The 20,270-nt window shown below is 44.5% G+C and overlaps 3 protein-coding genes across 3 annotated transcripts; all 3 read right to left on the minus strand.

The window, feature by feature from the left end:
- Positions 1–426: 426 nt before the first annotated feature.
- LOC146257056 (uncharacterized) lies at positions 427–6,496 on the minus strand. The gene is made up of 16 exons (XM_084674695.1): positions 6,466–6,496; positions 5,261–5,472; positions 4,502–4,649; positions 4,255–4,374; positions 3,949–4,160; positions 3,192–3,339; positions 2,942–3,064; positions 2,720–2,832; positions 2,331–2,480; positions 1,950–2,072; positions 1,753–1,866; positions 1,454–1,579; positions 1,257–1,370; positions 1,087–1,159; positions 854–986; positions 427–752 (listed from the first exon to the last, which is right to left on the minus strand). The coding sequence occupies exons 1-15, from the start codon at positions 6,494–6,496 to the stop codon at positions 877–879; spliced, it is 1,917 nt and encodes a 638-aa protein (XP_084530821.1). The 3' UTR covers positions 427–752; positions 854–876.
- A 5,379-nt stretch (positions 6,497–11,875) lies between these two features.
- Positions 11,876–13,689, minus strand: LOC146257057 (uncharacterized). The gene is made up of 6 exons (XM_084675006.1): positions 13,555–13,689; positions 13,174–13,296; positions 12,484–12,597; positions 12,314–12,386; positions 12,081–12,213; positions 11,876–11,977 (listed from the first exon to the last, which is right to left on the minus strand). The coding sequence occupies exons 1-5, from the start codon at positions 13,606–13,608 to the stop codon at positions 12,104–12,106; spliced, it is 474 nt and encodes a 157-aa protein (XP_084531132.1). The 5' UTR covers positions 13,609–13,689; the 3' UTR covers positions 11,876–11,977; positions 12,081–12,103.
- A 145-nt stretch (positions 13,690–13,834) lies between these two features.
- On the minus strand, positions 13,835–17,699 carry LOC146257058 (uncharacterized). Its single transcript, XM_084674696.1, has 10 exons — positions 17,669–17,699; positions 17,269–17,466; positions 16,784–16,903; positions 16,478–16,689; positions 15,719–15,866; positions 15,472–15,591; positions 15,166–15,377; positions 14,408–14,555; positions 14,158–14,280; positions 13,835–14,048 (listed from the first exon to the last, which is right to left on the minus strand). Exons 1-10 carry the CDS (start codon positions 17,697–17,699, stop codon positions 13,858–13,860), a joined length of 1,503 nt encoding a protein of 500 aa, XP_084530822.1. The 3' UTR covers positions 13,835–13,857.
- Positions 17,700–20,270: the final 2,571 nt, after the last annotated feature.

Genomic DNA, 20,270 nt, shown 5'->3' on the forward strand with positions numbered 1-20,270 from the left:
CTAGTTTTAATTCACTGAACTATAGCAATTAATTTCCAGATGTGATAAGATGCCATTTATTCTCCACTTTTTTCCGGAACTTTGTATGATCAAAAGGATTCGTAAGGTAAAGAAGGTTGTACTCTAGAAGACACTACTCTCAGAATGCCAACGAGAGAGAGAGAGAGAGTGTGAGTGAGAGAGTGAGAGAAAGAGACAGAGAGAGAATGAGAGAGTGAGTGAGAGAGGGAGAGAGAATGAGAGAGAGTGAGAGAGAGAGAGAGAGAGAGACAGAGAGAGTGAGTGAGAGAGGGAGAGAGAGAGAGTGAGAGAGAGACAATGAGAGTGAGTGAGAGAGGGAGAGAGAACGAGAGAGAGTGAGAGAGAGACACAGAGAGAGACAGAGAGAGAGAGAGACAGAGAGAAAAAGACACAGAGATAGTGAGAGACAGAGAGAGAGAGAGAGTGTGTGAGTGAGAGAGTGAGAGAAAGAGACAGAGAGAATGAGAGAGAGGGAGTGAGAGAATGAGAGAGAGTGAGAGAGAGAGACACAGAGAGAGAGTGAGAGAGAGACAGAATGAGAGAGAGTGTGAGAGAGAGACAGAGAGACACAGAGAGAGAGAGACAGAGAGAGAGTGAGAATGAGAGAGAGAGAGAGGGAGAGAAAGAAAGAGAGAGAAAGAGCGTGAGTATTCTTCATGTTCTTTGGGTCCACCCTCTTTGACAGGTTGTAGTCATCTGGCAGTCTGATGAACTCCCTGGAAGCCTCCATCCTAAGCCACATAGAGACATTTAGCATCTCATCTCTATACCAAACTCTGTTCTACTCTCCCCTAAACTTTGCAGTAGTGCCCCAGTAGTGGAGGGGTGTTACCTGTCAAGTGAGTCCAGCTCCTCTCACTCTGAGCGCATCATCTGGCCCTCCGCCCGTTTCTGCTCTCTGAGCAGCTTTTGACGGATTGCAGACAACTTAGAGAGGACTTCCCTCTTGTACTCTGGTAGGCAGCCTGACACACATACACACACAATCACATACCAGTTACATCTAATCTACAATGTGTTGGTTCTAGCTTTATGGAACATGTTGTGTTTTTGTGTGTGTGTTACCTGCAGCTCTCAGCTCCTTCCTAACAGCTGGGACAGAGGGTGTCTGGGATTGGAGCCCTGAGAGAGAACCCTTCTAAAAGGTGTGTGTGGGGAGAGAGACATTAGTTTATACCTGTTTTCAGACCATGCTCTCCATACTACGTTCATGGTTTATACAAGCGGTAACTTACAGGCATGGGGGTGCTGGGGCATTTGCTGTCCATGCTGGGGGGACTGGAGGTGGACTGGGGGGCCCTGTGTCTCTTCTGGAGGGTGGGGATGGGGGGCGAGATCTCCCTTCGCACCTGCAGATAGACAGTAAGATGGGGATCATACTGATATTTCTGTTTGTTCAAATTTTTCTAATAAGGTTTTGTGGTCCTCTCACCTCTCGAATGCGCGCTTGTCTCTCTTTCTCATAGCGCATCCTCCCAGCATCAATCTCCTCCTCCTCCACCTTTTTCTTCTTCATGTCCTTTGCGAGACGGACCAGCTCCTTGTTTTTGGCCGTTTGCTGTTGCAAGAAGAAGACCACACTTGATTTAGCTAATAACAGTTGAGTCACAAGAACACTCCTGAAAGAGAACACTCCTAAAAGGTGTCTGTGGGGGACAGAGACGTGTTTCTACCTGTTTTCAGATGATGCATTCCACAGTACGTTTATGGTCTGTACAAGCGGTAACTTACAGACATGGAGGAGGTGGATCGTCTGCTGTCCATGCTGGGGGGACTGGAGGTGGACTGGGGGGCCCTGTGTCTCCTCTGGAGGGTGGGGATGGGAGGCGAGATCTCCCTTTGCACCTGCAGATAGACAGTAAAATGGGGATCATACTGATATTTATGTTTGTTCAAATCTTTCAAATAGAGTTTTGTTGTCCTCTCACCTCTTCAATGCGCGCCTGTCGCTCTTTCTCATAGCGCATCCTCCCAGCAGCAATCTCCTTCTCCTCCACCTCTTTCTTCTTCTCCTCTGCTAGATGGACCAGCTCCTTGTTGTTGCCCCTTTTCTGTTGCAAGAAGAAGACCAAACTTTATTTAGCTAAGAACAGCTGAGTCACGAGAACATGTTACACTCGCTTAAAATCGACCCTTACTTCAAGTGTTTATTGTCCACACCATAAAAATCTAATTCTACTATCAAGATTGTTCAGCATTGTTATTCAAGAGAGTGTGGTCAACATAAGATAAGTTGTATACTGTATATTGCAAAGGCATATACAGTCATTTCTGCCACATCCCTCTAAGCCAATCAGTGCCCAGCTGACCTCAATCTCCTTGAATTTTCGGATATCCTTCTCCTTGTCAAACTCCCTCTTCATTTGAGCCCTCTGCTCTGCCAGCCTCCTCTCCTCCTTCGCCTCCTCAAGGCGTAGCTTCTCCTTCTCCTCTGCCTCCTTGAGGCGCTTCTCCTCAATCTGGGCAGGGCCCGAAAGGTAAACAGTTTGTTATACAACATCATGTATGTGTGTGTGTGTGTGTGTATGTGTGTGATTATGTGTGTGTGTGTGTGTGTGTGTGTGTGCGTGCGTGTTTGTGTACATTACAAAACATCCTTCAAATCAATGGCTTGTTGAAGCTAAAAGACCTTACAGCCACCAGAGGCCAGGGTCTTGAAATCTATACATAAGACATCCCAAACCATACCACACTGTACCTGTTGTTTTAGGGCAAGCTTATACTTATCCAGCTCAGTGACTTGATGAAGCGTTGGCTGGTTCGGAAACACATTTCCTCTGGCATACGTGGACGTCTGGACAGGGGCAAAACCTGCAAAGATAAAGTAGAACAGTCATATGCATTGTGTGTACGTGTGTATTACATTTGCGTGAAATGATTTGATGTCAGCAGTGTGCCAGCTGGCGCAGTGACTGTCTACCAGAGACTGTGTTGATGGGAGGCAGTCTGTCCTCTCTCAGGATGGGTCTGGGGGCTTTTGTCTGAGAGGTCTCGGGGTTCAGCCAAGCTTCCTCATTCTGCCTGTGCATCTGCTTCAGGTCAGCTAGACAGGCAAAGTACAGTCAGACACTTTGCACAGAAATATCTGCCATCAATTGAACTCCAATCAACTTATGCAATCCTGAAAGGTGAGCCAACAATGAAGGTAAGTGAAACATGCTACAACGTACTTATGAGGTCCCCTCGGGTGTCTCTGAGGGGTGCGCCGCACCCTCCCCGGCCCCATGGGTCATAGTTTTGAATTTCGGCCTCCAGCTTGGCCTCAGCCCGGTCCCTCTCTGCCTTCTCCAGCCTCCGGCGCTCCTGCTTCTCCTGGATCTGCAGGGATTCAAGATTGTGAAGGAATTTGGTGAGGAATACTGACTCCCCTGGAACTACATGTACCAGAGGTTTGAGGATAGACTAAGTCAGCGTACACAAGAACATCATCATGAACATGAGACTTTCAACTTGCACAGCTAGAATAATTATTCCTTTGTGAATAAAGATGGTCTTGTATTTACCTTTATCAGGTTATAAAAGCATAATGATTATTTCATTATGAAACAGAGTCGCTAAAGGCTCTTAATGGGAAGGATCCCCTTTGTGAATTAAAGTAACATATAAAAAACCCCACAAATCTACTTTGATGTATAAATACTCTTTTTCATCTGACCAAAAGGCTACCTACTACCTTTTCTCTACCCTCTCTGTCAAAACCTTACATGCCCACCATCACAAGGTCCACCTTGGAATTTCAGTCCCCACATCTCAATTTCAACCACAACATCTCAAAGTTGATGAAGAACATTCAATGTTCTACAGTTCAGTCCACGTGATGGTGAGTTTGTTCTTTCAATCTCGAAATTTCATCTATGAGCAGAACTAATTGCATTTGGTGTATTTTGGTATTGTATTCCAACTGATAGAGGTGGGGGAGGAGGTCACCTGCTGTTCCAGTTCCTCCTGGTATGTTGGCGCCCTCCACTCAACAGGTTCCACCCTTCCCAGTCTGGTGGTCCTGCTCTCTCTGTAGGGAGGTCCACCCTCCTCAGCCCAGGGACCCCTGCCCTCGGCCAGGTGGTTCCCCCAGTGCGCCCCTGTCTGCTGGTTAGCAAACAAACTGCTGGAAATGTCACTGGTCCGGACATGATCAGAACCTGCAAAGATGAAATATATTACAACCATGTGTATTCCATGCACGTTAATGTATGTGTTATCTGCAATGTGCCGGCTGGTGCAGTGACTGTCTACCTGAGACTGTGTTGATAGGAGGCAGTCTGTCCTCTCTCAGGTTGGGCCTGGTGACATTGGCTTTTCTCTGAGGGTTCAGCCAAGCGTCCTCATTCTGCCTGTGCATCTGCTTCAGGTCAGCTAGACAGGCAAAGTACAGTCAGACACTTTGCACAGAAATATCTGCCATCAATTGAACTCCAATCAACTTATGCAATCCTGAAAGGTGAGCCAACAATGAAGGTAAGTGAAACATGCTACAACGTACTTATGAGGTCCCCTCGGGTGTCTCTGAGGGGTGCGCCGCACCCTCCCCGGCCCCATGGGTCATAATTTTTGATTTCGGCCTCCAGCTTGGCCTCAGCCCGGTCCCTCTCAGCCTTCTCCAGCCTCCGGCGCTCCTGCTTCTCCTTGATCTGCAGGGAATCAAGGTTATGAAGGAATTTGGTGAGGAATACTGACTCCCCTGGAACTACATGTACCAGAGGTTTGAGGATAGACTAAGTCAGCGTACACAAGAACATCATCATGAACATGAGACTTTCAACTTGCACAGCTAGAATAATTCTTCCTTTGTGAATAAAGATGGTCTTGTATTTACCTTTATCAGGTTATAAAAGCATAATGATTATTTCATTATGAAACAGAGTCGCTAAAGGCTCTTAATGGGAAGGATCCCCTTTGTGAATTACAGTAACATATAACAAAAAACACAAATCTACTCTGATGTACAACTGCTCTGTTTCATCTGACCAAAAGGCTACCTACTCCCTTTTCTCTACCCTCTCTGTCAAAACCTTACATGCCCACCATCACAAGGTCCACCTTGGAATTTCAGTCCCCACATCTCAATTTCAACCACAACATCTCAAAGTTGATGAAGAACATTCAATGTTCTACAGTTCAGTCCACGTGATGGTGAGTTTGTTCTTTCAATCCCGAAACATCATCTATGAGCAGAACTAATTGCATTTGGTGTATTTTGGTACTGTATTCCAACTGATAGAGGTGGGGGGGAGGAGGTCACCTGCTGTTCCAGTTCCTCCTGGTATGTTGGCGCCCTCCACTCAACAGGCTCCACCTTTCCCAGTCTGGTGGTCCTGCTCTCTCTGTAGGGAGGTCCACCCTCCTCAGCCCAGGGACCCCTGCCCTCGGCCAGGTGGTGCCCCCAGTGCGCCCCTGTCTGCTGGTTAGCAAACAAACTGCTGGAAATGTCACTGGTCCGGACATGATCAGAACCTGCAAAGATGAAATATATTACAACCATGTGTATTCCATGCACGTTAATGTATGTGTTATCTGCAATGTGCCAGCTGGTGCAGTGACTGTCTACCTGAGACTGTGTTGATAGGAGGCAGTCTGTCCTCTCTCAGGTTGGGCCTGGTGACATTGGCTTTTCTCTGAGGGTTCAGCCAAGCGTCCTCATTCTGCCTGTGCATCTGCTTAAGGTCAGCTAGACAGGCAAAACATAAGAAGTGTTTTAAATACAAGATTCAAAAGGAAAAATCAGCAGACCAGCAAACATTTTTACCCCTGACTTCAAAACTGTTTAAAATGTGGCCCTCTACAAAGTGACCATATCAAATCATGTTATTCATATGTATAGCCCTTCGTACAAACAATATCACTGAGGGCTTCACAGATCAGATGAGCACGTATATATATATATATATATATATATATATATATATATATATATATATATATATATATATATATACATGTGTGTGTGTGTGTGTGTATATGGGGATGAGCCTGTATCTCTCATCAATTTAACACAGATCCACTTATGCGAACCTGAAAGGTGAGCCAACAATGAAGGTAAGCGAAACATGCTACAACGTACTTATGAGGTCCCCTTGGGTGTCCCTGAGGGGTGCGCCGCACCCTCCCCGGCCCCATGGGTTGTAGTTCTTCATTTCAGCCTCCAGCTTGGCCTCAGCCCGGTCCCTCTCTGCCTTCTCCAGCCTACGGCGCTCCTGCTTCTCCTGGATCTGGAGGGATTCAAGATTTTGAAGGAATATGGTGAGGAATACTGACTCCCCTGGAACCACATGTACCAGAGAGTTGAGGATAGACTCAGCATAGATTGTGACATCATCCTGAACATAAGACTGACTTTCACTGGGTGAGACGGTCCAAACTAACTTACAAATGATGTTAAAAATCGATATAAATCTACAACTTTTATAATTGATCTGACCAAAACATTCACTCCTCCATTCTCTGTACCATTCACGTCAAAACAGTACATGCCCACCATCATTGCTCTACTTGTTTCAAACATAGACCAAGGCAAAACAGAGAATCTCAATTCAAAGTTGATCAAGAAAATTACTTGTATCATTGCTCATTCCATGTTTTGGTGAGTTTGTACCTTCAATACCAATCACTAATCTATGAGCAGAATCAATACTATTTACAGTATTGTGTGTATTTCTGTACAGTATCCCAACTCATAGAAGGGAGGGGGGCTCACCTGCTGTTCCAGTTCCTCCTGGTATGTTGGTGCCCTCCGCTCAACAGGCTCCAGCCTTCCCAGTCTGGTGGTCCTGCTCTCTCTATAGGGAAGTCCACCCTCCTCAGCCCAGGGACCCCTGCCCTCGGCCGGGTGGTGGCCCATGTACACCCCTCTCTCCCCTTCAGTCAGAGTGGAGGGATCTCTTCTGAGGGAGGCACCGTACTCCTAGGGAAGAGAGAAAAGGGTTCATGCTATGAGCAGTGATCCATTTAAAATTACATTTACTCGCTACTAATGAGGTGCAATTCACAGAGAAGTATTTCCTCTCAAACCATTTTTAAAATAAAAGCCAGTCAGCTGTCTGTACTCTACTGAATAAAGAGAAACTCACCCTTGTTTCCATGTAAGGACCATCCTGTTTAAAGTTAGGGTTAAGCTTCATTTTCTGAAACTTTGGCCCACTGTTGCTTGAGGAAGTTCTCAAGTTCAGTTTTCTCAATTTTGCAGATGGAAAATTGTGAACACTTCTGTGAACACAAGACGGTGTTTACCTACTAGTATTTGGCAACTGGTAAGGCACACATGTAGCCTACTTAAGGCTTCTCTTCCAACTACAGCACACCAAAAGTTCTCACACATGATGTAACTCCCATATTTCTGACAGTGCTTGTTCTTAACTGTGCAATGACACTAATATTAGTGGTACGCATTAAGACCTTACCTTATCTCTGTACTGAGTTTCTGTTTGTGTCAGTCTTAGCTAATATCGGCTGCCAAAAAGCGTCAGGCGTGACATCATAATGCTTTGGAATGCCAAGATGTGTCCGTTGCTATGTCAACTTCGGATTATGATGTCACGCCTGATGCTTCTTTGCAGGGAAGTTCCCTATGGTAAAAGTGGGGGTACGTGCACCCCGAAGGACGCGGATCGTTCTCTGGTGTACGCAAAATAAATCAGTGATTTTCCTCCCAAAACAGTCCTGTTGATGATCGGCCGACTGCAGTCTCAGTATCAAAAATAAATACATGCACTCTAGGCCTAGTGTATCAACAGAATAATATCATCACAATGTCTAATATGTCGGCTAATGGATAATGTTAAAATAATATCATTAGGCTACAAAATAACAGTGTGTGAATCGCGCATGGTCACTTACTTTTGTTCGTATGTTAAGTAAACATTTGTATCCTGCCTACACAATTCATTCATTATTTTCATAAGTTACATCGGAAAGTCATCAATAGGCCTACTAAGTAGCTTGATTAGATCAGTAACACTCCTAAAGCTTTAATGTATTTGAATGGTTATTATGAAGATTTTGATCTCATTAGGCATACATCTTACCCTTCTTTGTCAAGAATGGTCTGAAATCAAATAATGTATTTACCTCAGTGTATTCCCTAAATGCTTTGAGCTGTGTGTGTCATCCAAAAATACTACCAGTGGGACTATTTCTGTTGTCATGCCGTATTACAGTTTTTCTTGATTGCTTTGATGCAGCAGTCAACTTAAACTCCACATTTTAAAAACAGTTAACACACAGGCCGAAACAGTAGCACTCATGGTCAAAATGTCACATTTTGTTTGCAAAGGGCTCTAACCGTGCCAAAATATTTAAAATATGCAACAAAAGCACATTTTGCCTTCAAACACCACAACTTGCAAACAAGTGTATGAGCTCTTCCAATCAACCATTACACAGTGAACAACAACATATGAAATACAGCACTCAGTGCAAATCAGTGCACCATTGGTTGTCATTGTAGCCCATTACTGTGTGTAGCTTTCATGCCAGTGCCATTTGTTGTCAAATTTGCCTTCTTGCAAAGAATTGGATCCAGAATCAGAAATGTTCTGATTCAAATTGTATTGATTTAATTGATTCTTATTTTCAAACTGTGGCTGAAAACTGAAATACTGTAAATATTACACAAAATAAACCTAAATAAAATCTATTACAGTAAAGTATAAATATGCATTACTGTAGAATATAAGAAATAGCCACTTTTGATACTCGGTCTCTTCTGTCTTGAAGGTGGGGCCACATGGCCTCATCCACATCACATTCAATATCCTCTCTTGCAATGCACTGAGGGAAAAATCTTCTTGCTTGCCTTATCCAACCTTCTGATTTCTCTGCACCTATTTCTTGGGCAGCAGCAGTCATTGCTTTCAGCAAGGACATCTGCTCATAGGGAGGGTGATCATAAACCTTCCACCTCCAAGCATTGAAGAACTCCTCTATGGGAAAAAAAAATTGGGAATAGGCTGGAAGGAACTGCATCATCATCCAAGGGTGTACTGCAAACCACTCATTGACAAGGCGAGAGTGGTGGAACGCCACATTGTCCCAGATGATGATGAAGAGTGGCATGCCAGGCCTCAACAGCCCTCTCTCCTCAGGTGGGATCAGCCTGTCAAGAAGTGCATCCAGGAATGTTATGAGCCGCTCGGTGTTGTATGGGCCAATAGTGGGGATATTGTATAGGACACCATCATTGGAGATGGCAGCACACATGGTTATGTTGGTGCCCCTCTGTCCTGGAACTGCTATAGTGGCCCTGTGCCCAATGAGGTTCCTTCCACGTCGCCTCGCTTTGCAGAGGTTGAAGCTGGCTTCATCAACATAAATGAAGACATGTCAGCTTCAAGCTCCATTTTTCTCTAAGTAAAAAAAGGCAAAATTACAATGAAAAGTGACTCCAGTTGACTCTAACTGCATGACATGACAAGGCATTACAGTATACTGTAGTCATGTTTCCTTACCTCCACATATTGGCATCTGGCCTCCTTCACAACGTCAGAGTTCCTTTGAGCTGCTTCATTGTCATTCTTTCTTAGGATGCTGTCAATGGTGGACACACTCATGTTGTTGATGTTCCTAAACATGCCCTGATCTTCAATCACTGCTGCCCTGATTTCACGCAGCCTTATGGTTGTTTGCCACAACCATGTTCACAAGGGCTGCCTCCTGCTCAGCACTAAACATTCTCCCTCTACCACCAGAGAATGGCAGCCTTTGGATTCTATAAAGAATACATGTCATGGGAATGATGGAACAATTACATAAAGTATATCACTGAAGATGTTTCTGTATATACTGTACAGCAACATTACCTGTTTTCCTGTCGAAAAATTCTGACAATGGATGCGACAGTGCTTCTGTTCAGAACAGGTTGGACTCTTTGTCCAGCCTCTCTAAGTGAAAGGCCATGATTGATAATGTGATCAATAACAGTTGCCCAAATGTCATCAGAAACCTGAGCCCTTCCAACTATACCTCCGCCTCGCACTCCGACTCCTCTTCCTCGGACCCCTCTACCTCTCACTCTCACCTGCCTTAAACCTCTTCCATCCATGTTGGCAAAGAACAACACAGACGCTACACCTTTTAAGGCCTACAGACTGATTGCTAAATGAAGATTTGTGTGAAGTGGTGTCAAACAGGTGCTTCAGTGCTTTCATACTGATGTGGATAGTTTCCAAAAGTTAGGAACAGCTGGTTTCTGTTTGGTTGCCTTAGCTAAAACAATGGAGTTTGGACTGCTTGAATGACATCCGTGTTAACTGTTTTGCAAAAGGGTGGGGAAAATGTGTCAATCCAATGAGAAAGTGTTAACATATTTGCAAGAGGTGTCCTCTGCTCTGCTGAGACAGTGATTATGAAAACCGAGTGAATCCCAGTTTCTTTAAACAGGTCAAAGCAATCAAGAAAAACTGTAATATTACAAGGGTGAAATCTGTCATCACGTAATGGTTTAACCAAAAGAAAGAATTTGCTGGAAGGGAAATAATGGCAGAAATGTGTCAAAGTTAGAGTAGAAAGTTGTGTCCAGTCAATCTTGAGTCTTATTTAATGAGTACAAGCTAGTTTTAATTCCCTCAACATGCAATTAATTTCCAGATGTGATAAGTTGCCATTTATTCTCCACTTTTCTCCGGAACATTTTTATGATCTACTGTAAAGGCAGAAAATTGTGAAAGTTAGAGTAGAAAGTTGTGTCCAGTCAACCTTGAGTCTTATGTAATGAGTTTGTGTGACAAAGACAATTGGTTCAGTTGCATCAACTAATAAGTATCCATAGTGGACCTTTTTTTATTCAGTCCACTACGTTTTCAACTGAAACATACAATCGCAATTCACATAAAATGGACAATCAAATGTAAATAGCCTAATGCAGACGTCAAATGATGCAGTTTGTAATGATGATGCTATACAAGCTAGTTTTAATTCACTCAATAAGCAATTTATTTCCAGATGTGATAAGATGCCATTTATTCTCCACTTTTTTCCGGAACTTTGTATGATCTAATGGATTCGTAGGGTAAAGAAGGTTGTACTCTAGAAGACACTACTCTCAGAATGCCAACGAGAGAGAGAGAGAGTGTGAGTGAGAGAGTGAGAGAAAGAGACAGAGAGAGAATGAGAGAGTGAATGACTGAGAGAGGTAGAGAGAATGAGAGAGAGTGTGAGAGAGAGAGTGAGAGAGAGAGACAGAGAGACACAGAGAGAGAGAGTGAGAGAGAGAGACAGACAGAATGAGAGAGAATGTGAGAGAGTGAGAGAGAGAGACAGAGAGACACAGAGAGAGAGAGACAGAGAGAGAGAGAGTTAGAGAGAGGGAGAGAGACAGAGAGAGAGGGAGACAGAGAGAAAGAGACACAGAGATAGAGACAGAGAGAGAGAGTGTGTGAGTGAGAGAGTGAGAGAAAGAGACAAAGAGAATGAGAGAGAGGGAGTGAGAGAGGGAGAGAGAATGAGAGAGAGTGAGAGAGAGAGAGAGAGAGACAGAGATAGAGTGAGAGACAGAGAGAGAGAGAGAGTGTGAGTGAGTGAGAGAGTGAGAGAAAGAGACAGAGAGAGAACGAGAGATAGTGAGTGAGTGAGTGAGTGAGAGAGGGAGGGAGAGAGAATGAGAGAGAGTGTGAGAGAGAGAGAGAGAGAGAGAGAGACAGAGAGACACAGAGAGAGAGAGAGAGAGAGAGAGAGAGACAGAGAGAAAGAGAGAGAGAGAGAGGGAGAGACAGAGAGAGTGTGTGAGAGAGAGAGAGAGACAGAGAGAGAGAGAGAGAGAGAGAGAGAGAGAGAGAGAGAGAGAGAGAGAGAGAGAGAGAGAGAGAGAGAGAGAGAGAGAAAGAAAGAAACAAAAGAAAGAGAGAGAGACAAAGAGAGAAAGAGAGAGAAAGAGAGTTTGTCAGTATTCTTCATGGTCTTTGGGTCCACCCTCTTTGACAGGTTGTAGTCATCTGGCAGTCTGATGAACTCCCTGGAAGCCTCCATCCTAAGCCACATAGAGACATTTAGCATCTCATACTTCATGACCAAACTCTGTTCTACTCTCCCCTAAACTTTGCAGTAGTGCCCCAGTAGTGGAGGGGTGTTACCTGTCAAGTGAGTCCAGCTCCTCTCACTCTGAGCGCATCATCTGGCCCTCCGCCCGTTTCTGCTCTCTGAGCAGCTTTTGACGGATTGCAGACAACTTAGAGAGGACTTCCCTCTTGTACTCTGGTAGGCAGCCTGACACACATACACACACAATCACATACCAGTTACATCTAATCTACAATGTGTTGGTTCTAGCTTTATGGAACATGTTGTGTTTTTGTGTGTGTGTTACCTGCAGCTCTCAGCTCCTTCCTAACAGCTGGGACAGAGGGTGTCTGGGATTGGAGCCCTGAGAGAGAACCCTTCTAAAAGGTGTGTGTGGGGAGAGAGACATTAGTTTATACCTGTTTTCAGACCATGCTCTCCATACTACATTCATGGTTTATACAAGCGGTAACTTACAGGCATGGGGGTGCTGGGGCATTTGCTGTCCATGCTGGGGGGACTGGAGGTGGACTGGGGGGCCCTGTGTCTCTTCTGGAGGGTGGGGATGGGGGGCGAGATCTCCCTTCGCACCTGCAGATAGACAGTAAGATGGGGATCATACTGATATTTCTGTTTGTTCACATTTTTCTAACAAGGTTGTGTGGTCCTCTCACCTCTCGAATGCGCGCTTGTCTCTCTTTCTCATAGCGCATCCTCCCAGCATCAATCTCCTCCTCCACCTTTTTCTTCTTCATGTCCTTTGCGAGACGGACCAGCTCCTTGTTTTTGGCCGTTTGCTGTTGCAAGAAGAAGACCACACTTCATTTAGCTAATAACAGCTGAGTCACAAGAACACTCCTGAAAGAGAACACTCCTAAAAGGTGTCTGTGGGGGACAGAGACGTGTTTCTACCTGTTTTCAGATGATGCATTCCACAGTACGTTTATGGTCTGTACAAGCGGTAACTTACAGACATGGAGGAGGTGGATCGTCTGCTGTCCATGCTGGGGGGACTGGAGGTGGACTGGGGGGCCCTGTGTCTCTTCTGGAGGGTGGGGATGGGAGGCGAGATCTCCCTTTGCACCTGCAGATAGACAGTAAGATGGGGATCACACTGATATTTCTGTTTGTTCAAATCTTTCAAATAGAGTTTTGTTGTCCTCTCACCTCTTGAATGCGCGCCTGTCGCTCTTTCTCATAGCGCATCCTCCCAGTAGCAATCTCCTTCTCCTCCACCTCTTTCTTCTTCTCCTCTGCAAGATGGACCAGCTCCTTGTTGTTGCCCCTTTTCTGTTGCAAGAAGAAGACCAAACTTTATTTAGCTAAGAACAGCTGAGTCACGAGAACATGTTACACTCGCTTAAAATCGACCCTTACTTCAAGTGTTTATTGTCCACACCATAAAAATCTAATTCTACTATCAAGATTGTTCAGCATTGTTATTCAAGAGAGTGTGGTCCACATAAGATAAGTTGTATACTGTATATTGCAAAGGCATATACAGTCATTTCTGCCACATCCCTCTAAGCCAATCAGTGCCCAGCTGACCTCAATCTCCTTGAGTTTTCGGATATCCTTCTCCTTGTCAAACTCCCTCTTCATTTGAGCCCTCTGCTCTGCCAGCCTCCTCTCCTCCTTCGCCTCCTCAAGGCGTAGCTTCTCCTTCTCCTCTGCCTCCTTGAGGCGCTTCTCCTCAATCTGGGCAGGGCCCGAAAGGTAAACAGTTTGTTATACAACATCATGTATGTGTGTGTGTGTGTGTGTATGTGTGTGATTATGTGTGTGTGTGTGTGTGTGCGTGCGTGTTTGTGTACATTACAAAACATCCTTCAAATCAATGGCTTGTTGAAGCTAAAAGACCTTACAGCCACCAGAGGCCAGGGTCTTGAAATCTATACATAAGACATCCCAAACCATACCACACTGTACCTGTTGTTTTAGGGCAAGCTTATACTTATCCAGCTCAGTGACTTGATGAAGCGTTGGCTGGTTCGGAAACACATTTCCTCTGGCATACGTGGACGTCTGGACAGGGGCAAAACCTGCAAAGATAAAGTACAACAGTCATATGCATTGTGTGTACGTGTGTATTACATTTGCGTGAAATGATTTGATGTCTGCAGTGTGCCAGCTGGCGCAGTGACTGTCTACCAGAGACTGTGTTGATGGGAGGCAGTCTGTCCTCTCTCAGGATGGGTCTGGGGGCTTTTGTCTGAGAGGTCTCGGGGTTCAGCCAAGCTTCCTCATTCTGCCTGTGCATCTGCTTCAGGTCAGCTAGACAGGCAAAGTACAGTCAGACACTTTGCACAGAAATATCTGCCATCAATTGAACTCCAATCAACTTATGCAATCCTGAAAGGTGAGCCAACAATGAAGGTAAGTGAAACATGCTACAACGTACTTATGAGGTCCCCTCGGGTGTCTCTGAGGGGTGCGCCGCACCCTCCCCGGCCCCATGGGTCATAGTTTTGAATTTCGGCCTCCAGCTTGGCCTCAGCCCGGTCCCTCTCTGCCTTCTCCAGCCTCCGGCGCTCCTGCTTCTCCTGGATCTGCAGGGATTCAAGATTGTGAAGGAATTTGGTGAGGAATACTGACTCCCCTGGAACTACATGTACCAGAGGTTTGAGGATAGACTAAGTCAGCGTACACAAGAACATCATCATGAACATGAGACTTTCAATTTGCACAGCTAGAATAATTATTCCTTTGTGAATAAAGATGGTCTTGTATTTACCTTTATCAGGTTATAAAAGCATAATGATTATTTCATTATGAAACAGAGTCGCTAAAGGCTCTTAATGGGAAGGATCCCCTTTGTGAATTAAAGTAACATATAAAAAAACCCACAAATCTACTTTGATGTATAAATACTCTTTTTCATCTGACCAAAAGGCTACCTACTCCCTTTTCTCTACCCTCTCTGTCAAAACCTTACATGCCCACCATCACAAGGTCCACCTTGGAATTTCAGTCCCCACATCTCAATTTCAACCACAACATCTCAAAGTTGATGAAGAACATTCAATGTTCTACAGTTCAGTCCACGTGATGGTGAGTTTGTTCTTTCAATCTCGAAATTTCATCTATGAGCAGAAGTAATTGCATTTGGTGTATTTTGGTATTGTATTCCAACTGATAGAGGTGGGGGGAGGAGGTCACCTGCTGTTCCAGTTCCTCCTGGTATGTTGGCGCCCTCCACTCAACAGGTTCCACCCTTCCCAGTCTGGTGGTCCTGCTCTCTCTGTAGGGAGGTCCACCCTCCTCAGCCCAGGGACCCCTGCCCTCGGCCAGGTGGTTCCCCCAGTGCGCCCCTGTCTGCTGGTTAGCAAACAAACTGCTGGAAATGTCACTGGTCCGGACATGATCAGAACCTGCAAAGATGAAATATATTACAACCATGTGTATTCCATGCACGTTAATGTATGTGTTATCTGCAATGTGCCGGCTGGTGCAGTGACTGTCTACCTGAGACTGTGTTGATAGGAGGCAGTCTGTCCTCTCTCAGGTTGGGCCTGGTGACATTGGCTTTTCTCTGAGGGTTCAGCCAAGCGTCCTCATTCTGCCTGTGCATCTGCTTCAGGTCAGCTAGACAGGAAAAGTACAGTCAGACACTTTGCACAGAAATATCTGCCATCAATTGAACTCCAATCAACTTATGCAATTCTGAAAGGTGAGCCAACAATGAAGGTAAGTGAAACATGCTACAACGTACTTATGAGGTCCCCTCGGGTGTCTCTGAGGGGTGCGCCGCACCCTCCCCGGCCCCATGGGTCATAATTTTTGATTTCGGCCTCCAGCTTGGCCTCAGCCCGGTCCCTCTCAGCCTTCTCCAGCCTCCGGCGCTCCTGCTTCTCCTTGATCTGCAGGGAATCAAGGTTATGAAGGAATTTGGTGAGGAATACTGACTCCCCTGGAACTACATGTACCAGAGGTTTGAGGATAGACTAAGTCAGCGTACACAAGAACATCATCATGAACATGAGACTTTCAACTTGCACAGCTAGAATAATTCTTCCTTTGTGAATAAAGATGGTCTTGTATTTACCTTTATCAGGTTATAAAAGCATAATGATTATTTCATTATGAAACAGAGTCGCTAAAGGCTCTTAATGGGAAGGATCCCCTTTGTGAATCAAAGTAACATATAAAAAACCCCACAAATCTACTTTGATGTATAAATACTCTGTTTCATCTGACCAAAAGGCTACCTACTCCCTTTTCTCTACCCTCTCTGTCAAAACCTTACATGCCCACCATCACAAGGTCCACCTTGGAATTTCAGTCACCGCATCTCAATTTCAACCACAACATCTCAAAGTTGATGAAGAACATTCAATGTTCTACAGTTCATTCCACATGATGGTGAGTTTGTTCTTTCAATCTCGAAATTTCATCTATGAGCAGAACTAATTGCATTTGGTGTATTTTGGTATTGTATTCCAACTGATAGAGGTGGGGGGGAGGAGGTCACCTGCTGTTCCAGTTCCTCCTGGTATGTTGGCGCCCTCCACTCAACAGGCTCCACCTTTCCCAGTCTGGTGGTCCTGCTCTCTCTATAGGGAGGTCCACCCTCCTCAGCCCAGGGACCCCTGCCCTCGGCCAGGTGGTGCCCCCAGTGAGCCCCTGTCTGCTGGTTAGCAAACAAACTGCTGGAAATGTCACTGGTCCGGACATGATCAGAACCTGCAAAGATGAAATATATTACAACCATGTGTATTCCATGCACGTTAATGTATGTGTTATCTGCAATGTGCCAGCTGGTGCAGTGACTGTCTACCTGAGACTGTGTTGATAGGAGGCAGTCTGTCCTCTCTCAGGTTGGGCCTGGTGACATTGGCTTTTCTCTGAGGGTTCAGCCAAGCGTCCTCATTCTGCCTGTGCATCTGCTTAAGGTCAGCTAGACAGGCAAAACATAAGAAGTGTTTTAAATACAAGATTCAAAAGGAAAAATCAGCAGACCAGCAAACATTTTTACCCCTGACTTCAAAACTGTTTAAAATGTGGCCCTCTACAAAGTGACCATATCAAATCATGTTATTCATATGTATAGCCCTTCTTACAAACAATATCACTGAGGGCTTCACAGATCAGATGAGCACGTATATATATATATATATATATATATATATATATATACATGTGTGTGTGTGTGTGTGTATATGGGGATGAGCCTGTATCTCTCATCAATTTAACACAGATCCACTTATGCGAACCTGAAAGGTGAGCCAACAATGAAGGTAAGCGAAACATGCTACAACGTACTTATAAGGTCCCCTCGGGTGTCCCTGAGGGGTGCGCCGCACCCTCCCCGGCCCCATGGGTTGTAGTTCTTCATTTCAGCCTCCAGCTTGGCCTCAGCCCGGTCCCTCTCTGCCTTCTCCAGCCTCCGGCGTTCCTGCTTCTCCTGGATCTGGAGGGATTCAAGATTTTGAAGGAATATGGTGAGGAATACTGACTCCCCTGGAACCGCATGTACCAGAGAGTTGAGGATAGACTCAGCATAGATTGTGACATCATCCTGAACATAAGACTGACTTTCACTGGGTGAGACGGTCTAAATGGGATGAATCAAACTAACTTACAAATGATGTTAAAAATCGATATAAATCTACAACTTTTATAATTGATCTGACCAAAACATTCACTCCTCCATTCTCTGTACCATTCACGTCAAAACAGTACATGCCCACCATCATTGCTCTACTTGTTTCAAACATAGACCAAGGCAAAACAGAGAATCTCAATTCAAAGTTGATCAAGAAAATTACTTGTATCATTGCTCATTCCATGTTTTGGTGAGTTTGTACCTTCAATACCAATCACTAATCTATGAGCAGAATCAATACTATTTACAGTATTGTGTGTATTTCTGTACAGTATCCCAACTCATAGAAGGGAGGGGGGCTCACCTGCTGTTCCAGTTCCTCCTGGTATGTTGGTGCCCTCCGCTCAACAGGCTCCAGCCTTCCCAGTCTGGTGGTCCTGCTCTCTCTATAGGGAGGTCCACCCTCCTCAGCCCAGGGACCCCTGCCCTCGGCCGGGTGGTGGCCCATGTACACCCCTCTCTCCCCTTCAGTCAGAGTGGAGGGATCTCTTCTGAGGGAGGCACCGTACTCCTAGGGAAGAGAGAAAAGGGTTCATGCTATGAGCAGTGATCCATTTAAAATTACATTTACTCGCTACTAATGAGGTGCAATTCACAGAGAAGTATTTCCTCTCAAACTGTTTTTGAAATAAAAGCCAGTCAGCTGTCTGTACTCTACTGAATAAAGAGAAACTCACCCTTGTTTCCATGTAAGGACCATCCTGTTTAAAGTTAGGGTTAAGCTTCATTTTCTGAAACTTTGGCCCACTGTTGCTTGGGAAAGTTCTCAAGTTCAGTTTTCTCAATTTTGCAGATGGAAAATTGTGAACACTTCTGTGAACACAAGACGGTGTTTACCTACTAGTATTTGGCAACTGGTAAGGCACACATGTAGCCTACTTAAGGCTTCTCTTCCAACTAAAGCACACCAAAAGTTCTCACACATGATGTAACTCCCATATTTCTGACAGTGCTTGTTCTTAACTGTGCAATGACACTAATATTAGTGGTACGCATTAAGACCTTACCTTATCTCTGTACTGAGTTTCTGTTTGTGTCAGTCTTAGCTAATATCGGCTGCCAAAAAGCGTCAGGCGTGACATCATAATGCTTTGGAATGCCAAGATGTGTCCGTTGCTATGTCAACTTCTGATTATGATGTCACGCCTGATGCTTCTTTGCAGGGAAGTTCCCTATGGTAAAAGTGGGGGTACGTGCACCCCGAAGGACGCGGATCGTTCTCTGGTGTACGCAAAATAAATCAGTGATTTTCCTCCCAAAACAGTCCTGTTGATGATCGGCCGACTGCAGTCTCAGTATCAAAAATAAATACATGCACTCTAGGCCTAGTGTATCAACAGAATAATATCATCACAATGTCTAATATGTCGGCTAATGGATAATGTTAAAATAATATAATTAGGCTACAAAATAACAGTGTGTGAATCGCGCATGGTCACTTACTTTTGTTCGTATGTTAAGTAAACATTTGTATCCTGCCTACACAATTCATTCATTATTTTCATAAGTTACATCGGAAAGTCATCAATAGGCCTACTAAGTAGCTTGATTAGATCAGTAACACTCATAAAGCTTTAATGTATTTCATTGGTTATTATGAAGATTTTGATCTCATTAGGCATACATCTTACCCTTCTTTGTCAAGAATGGTCTGAAATCAAATAATGTATTTACCTCAGTGTATTCTCTAAATGCTTTGAGCTGTGTGTGTCATCCAAAAATACTACCAGTGGGACTATTTCTGTTGTCATGCCGTATTACAGTTTTTCTTGATTGCTTTGATGCAGCAGTCAACTTAAACTCCACATTTTCAAAACAGTTAACACACAGGCCGAAACAGTAGCACTCATGGTCAAAATGTCACATTTTGTTTGCAAAGGGCTCTAACCGAGCCAAAATATTTAAAATATGCAACAAAAGCACATTTTGCCTTCAAACACCACAACTTGCAAACAAGTGTATGAGCTCTTCCAATCAACCATTACACAGTGAACAACAAAATATGAAATACAGCACTCAGTGCAAATCAGTGCACCATTGGTTGTCATTGTAGCCCATTACTGTGTGTAGCTTTCATGCCAGTGCCATTTGTTGTCAAATTTGCCTCCTTGCAAAGAATTGGATCCAGAATCAGAAATGTTCTGATTCAAATTGTATTGATTTAATTGATTCTTATTTTCAAACTGTGGCTGAAAACTGAAATACTGTAAATATTACACAAAATAAACCTGAATAAAATCTATTAGAGTAAAGTATAAATATGCATTACTGTAGAATATAAGAAATAGCCACTTTTGATACTCGGTCTCTTCTGTCTTGAAGGTGGGGCCACATGGCCTCATCCACATCACATTCAATATCCTCTCTTGCAATGCACTGAGGGAAAAATCTTCTTGCTTGCCTTATCCAACCTTCTGATTTCTCTGCACCTATTTCTTGGGCAGCAGCAGTCATTGCTTTCAGCAAGGACATCTGCTCATAGGGAGGGTGATCATAAACCTTCCACCTCCAAGCATTGAAGAACTCCTCTATGGGAGAAAAAAAATTGGGAATAGGCTGGAAGGAACTGCATCATCATCCAAGGGTGTACTGCAAACCACTCATTGACAAGGCGAGAGTGGTGGAACGCCACATTGTCCCAGATGATGATGAAGAGTGG

The sequence above is a fragment of the Hypomesus nipponensis genome, chromosome 15, assembly GCF_054491055.1.
Source record: "Hypomesus nipponensis isolate SF chromosome 15, ASM5449105v1, whole genome shotgun sequence".
In the NCBI taxonomy this organism is placed as follows: Eukaryota; Metazoa; Chordata; class Actinopteri; order Osmeriformes; family Osmeridae; genus Hypomesus; species Hypomesus nipponensis.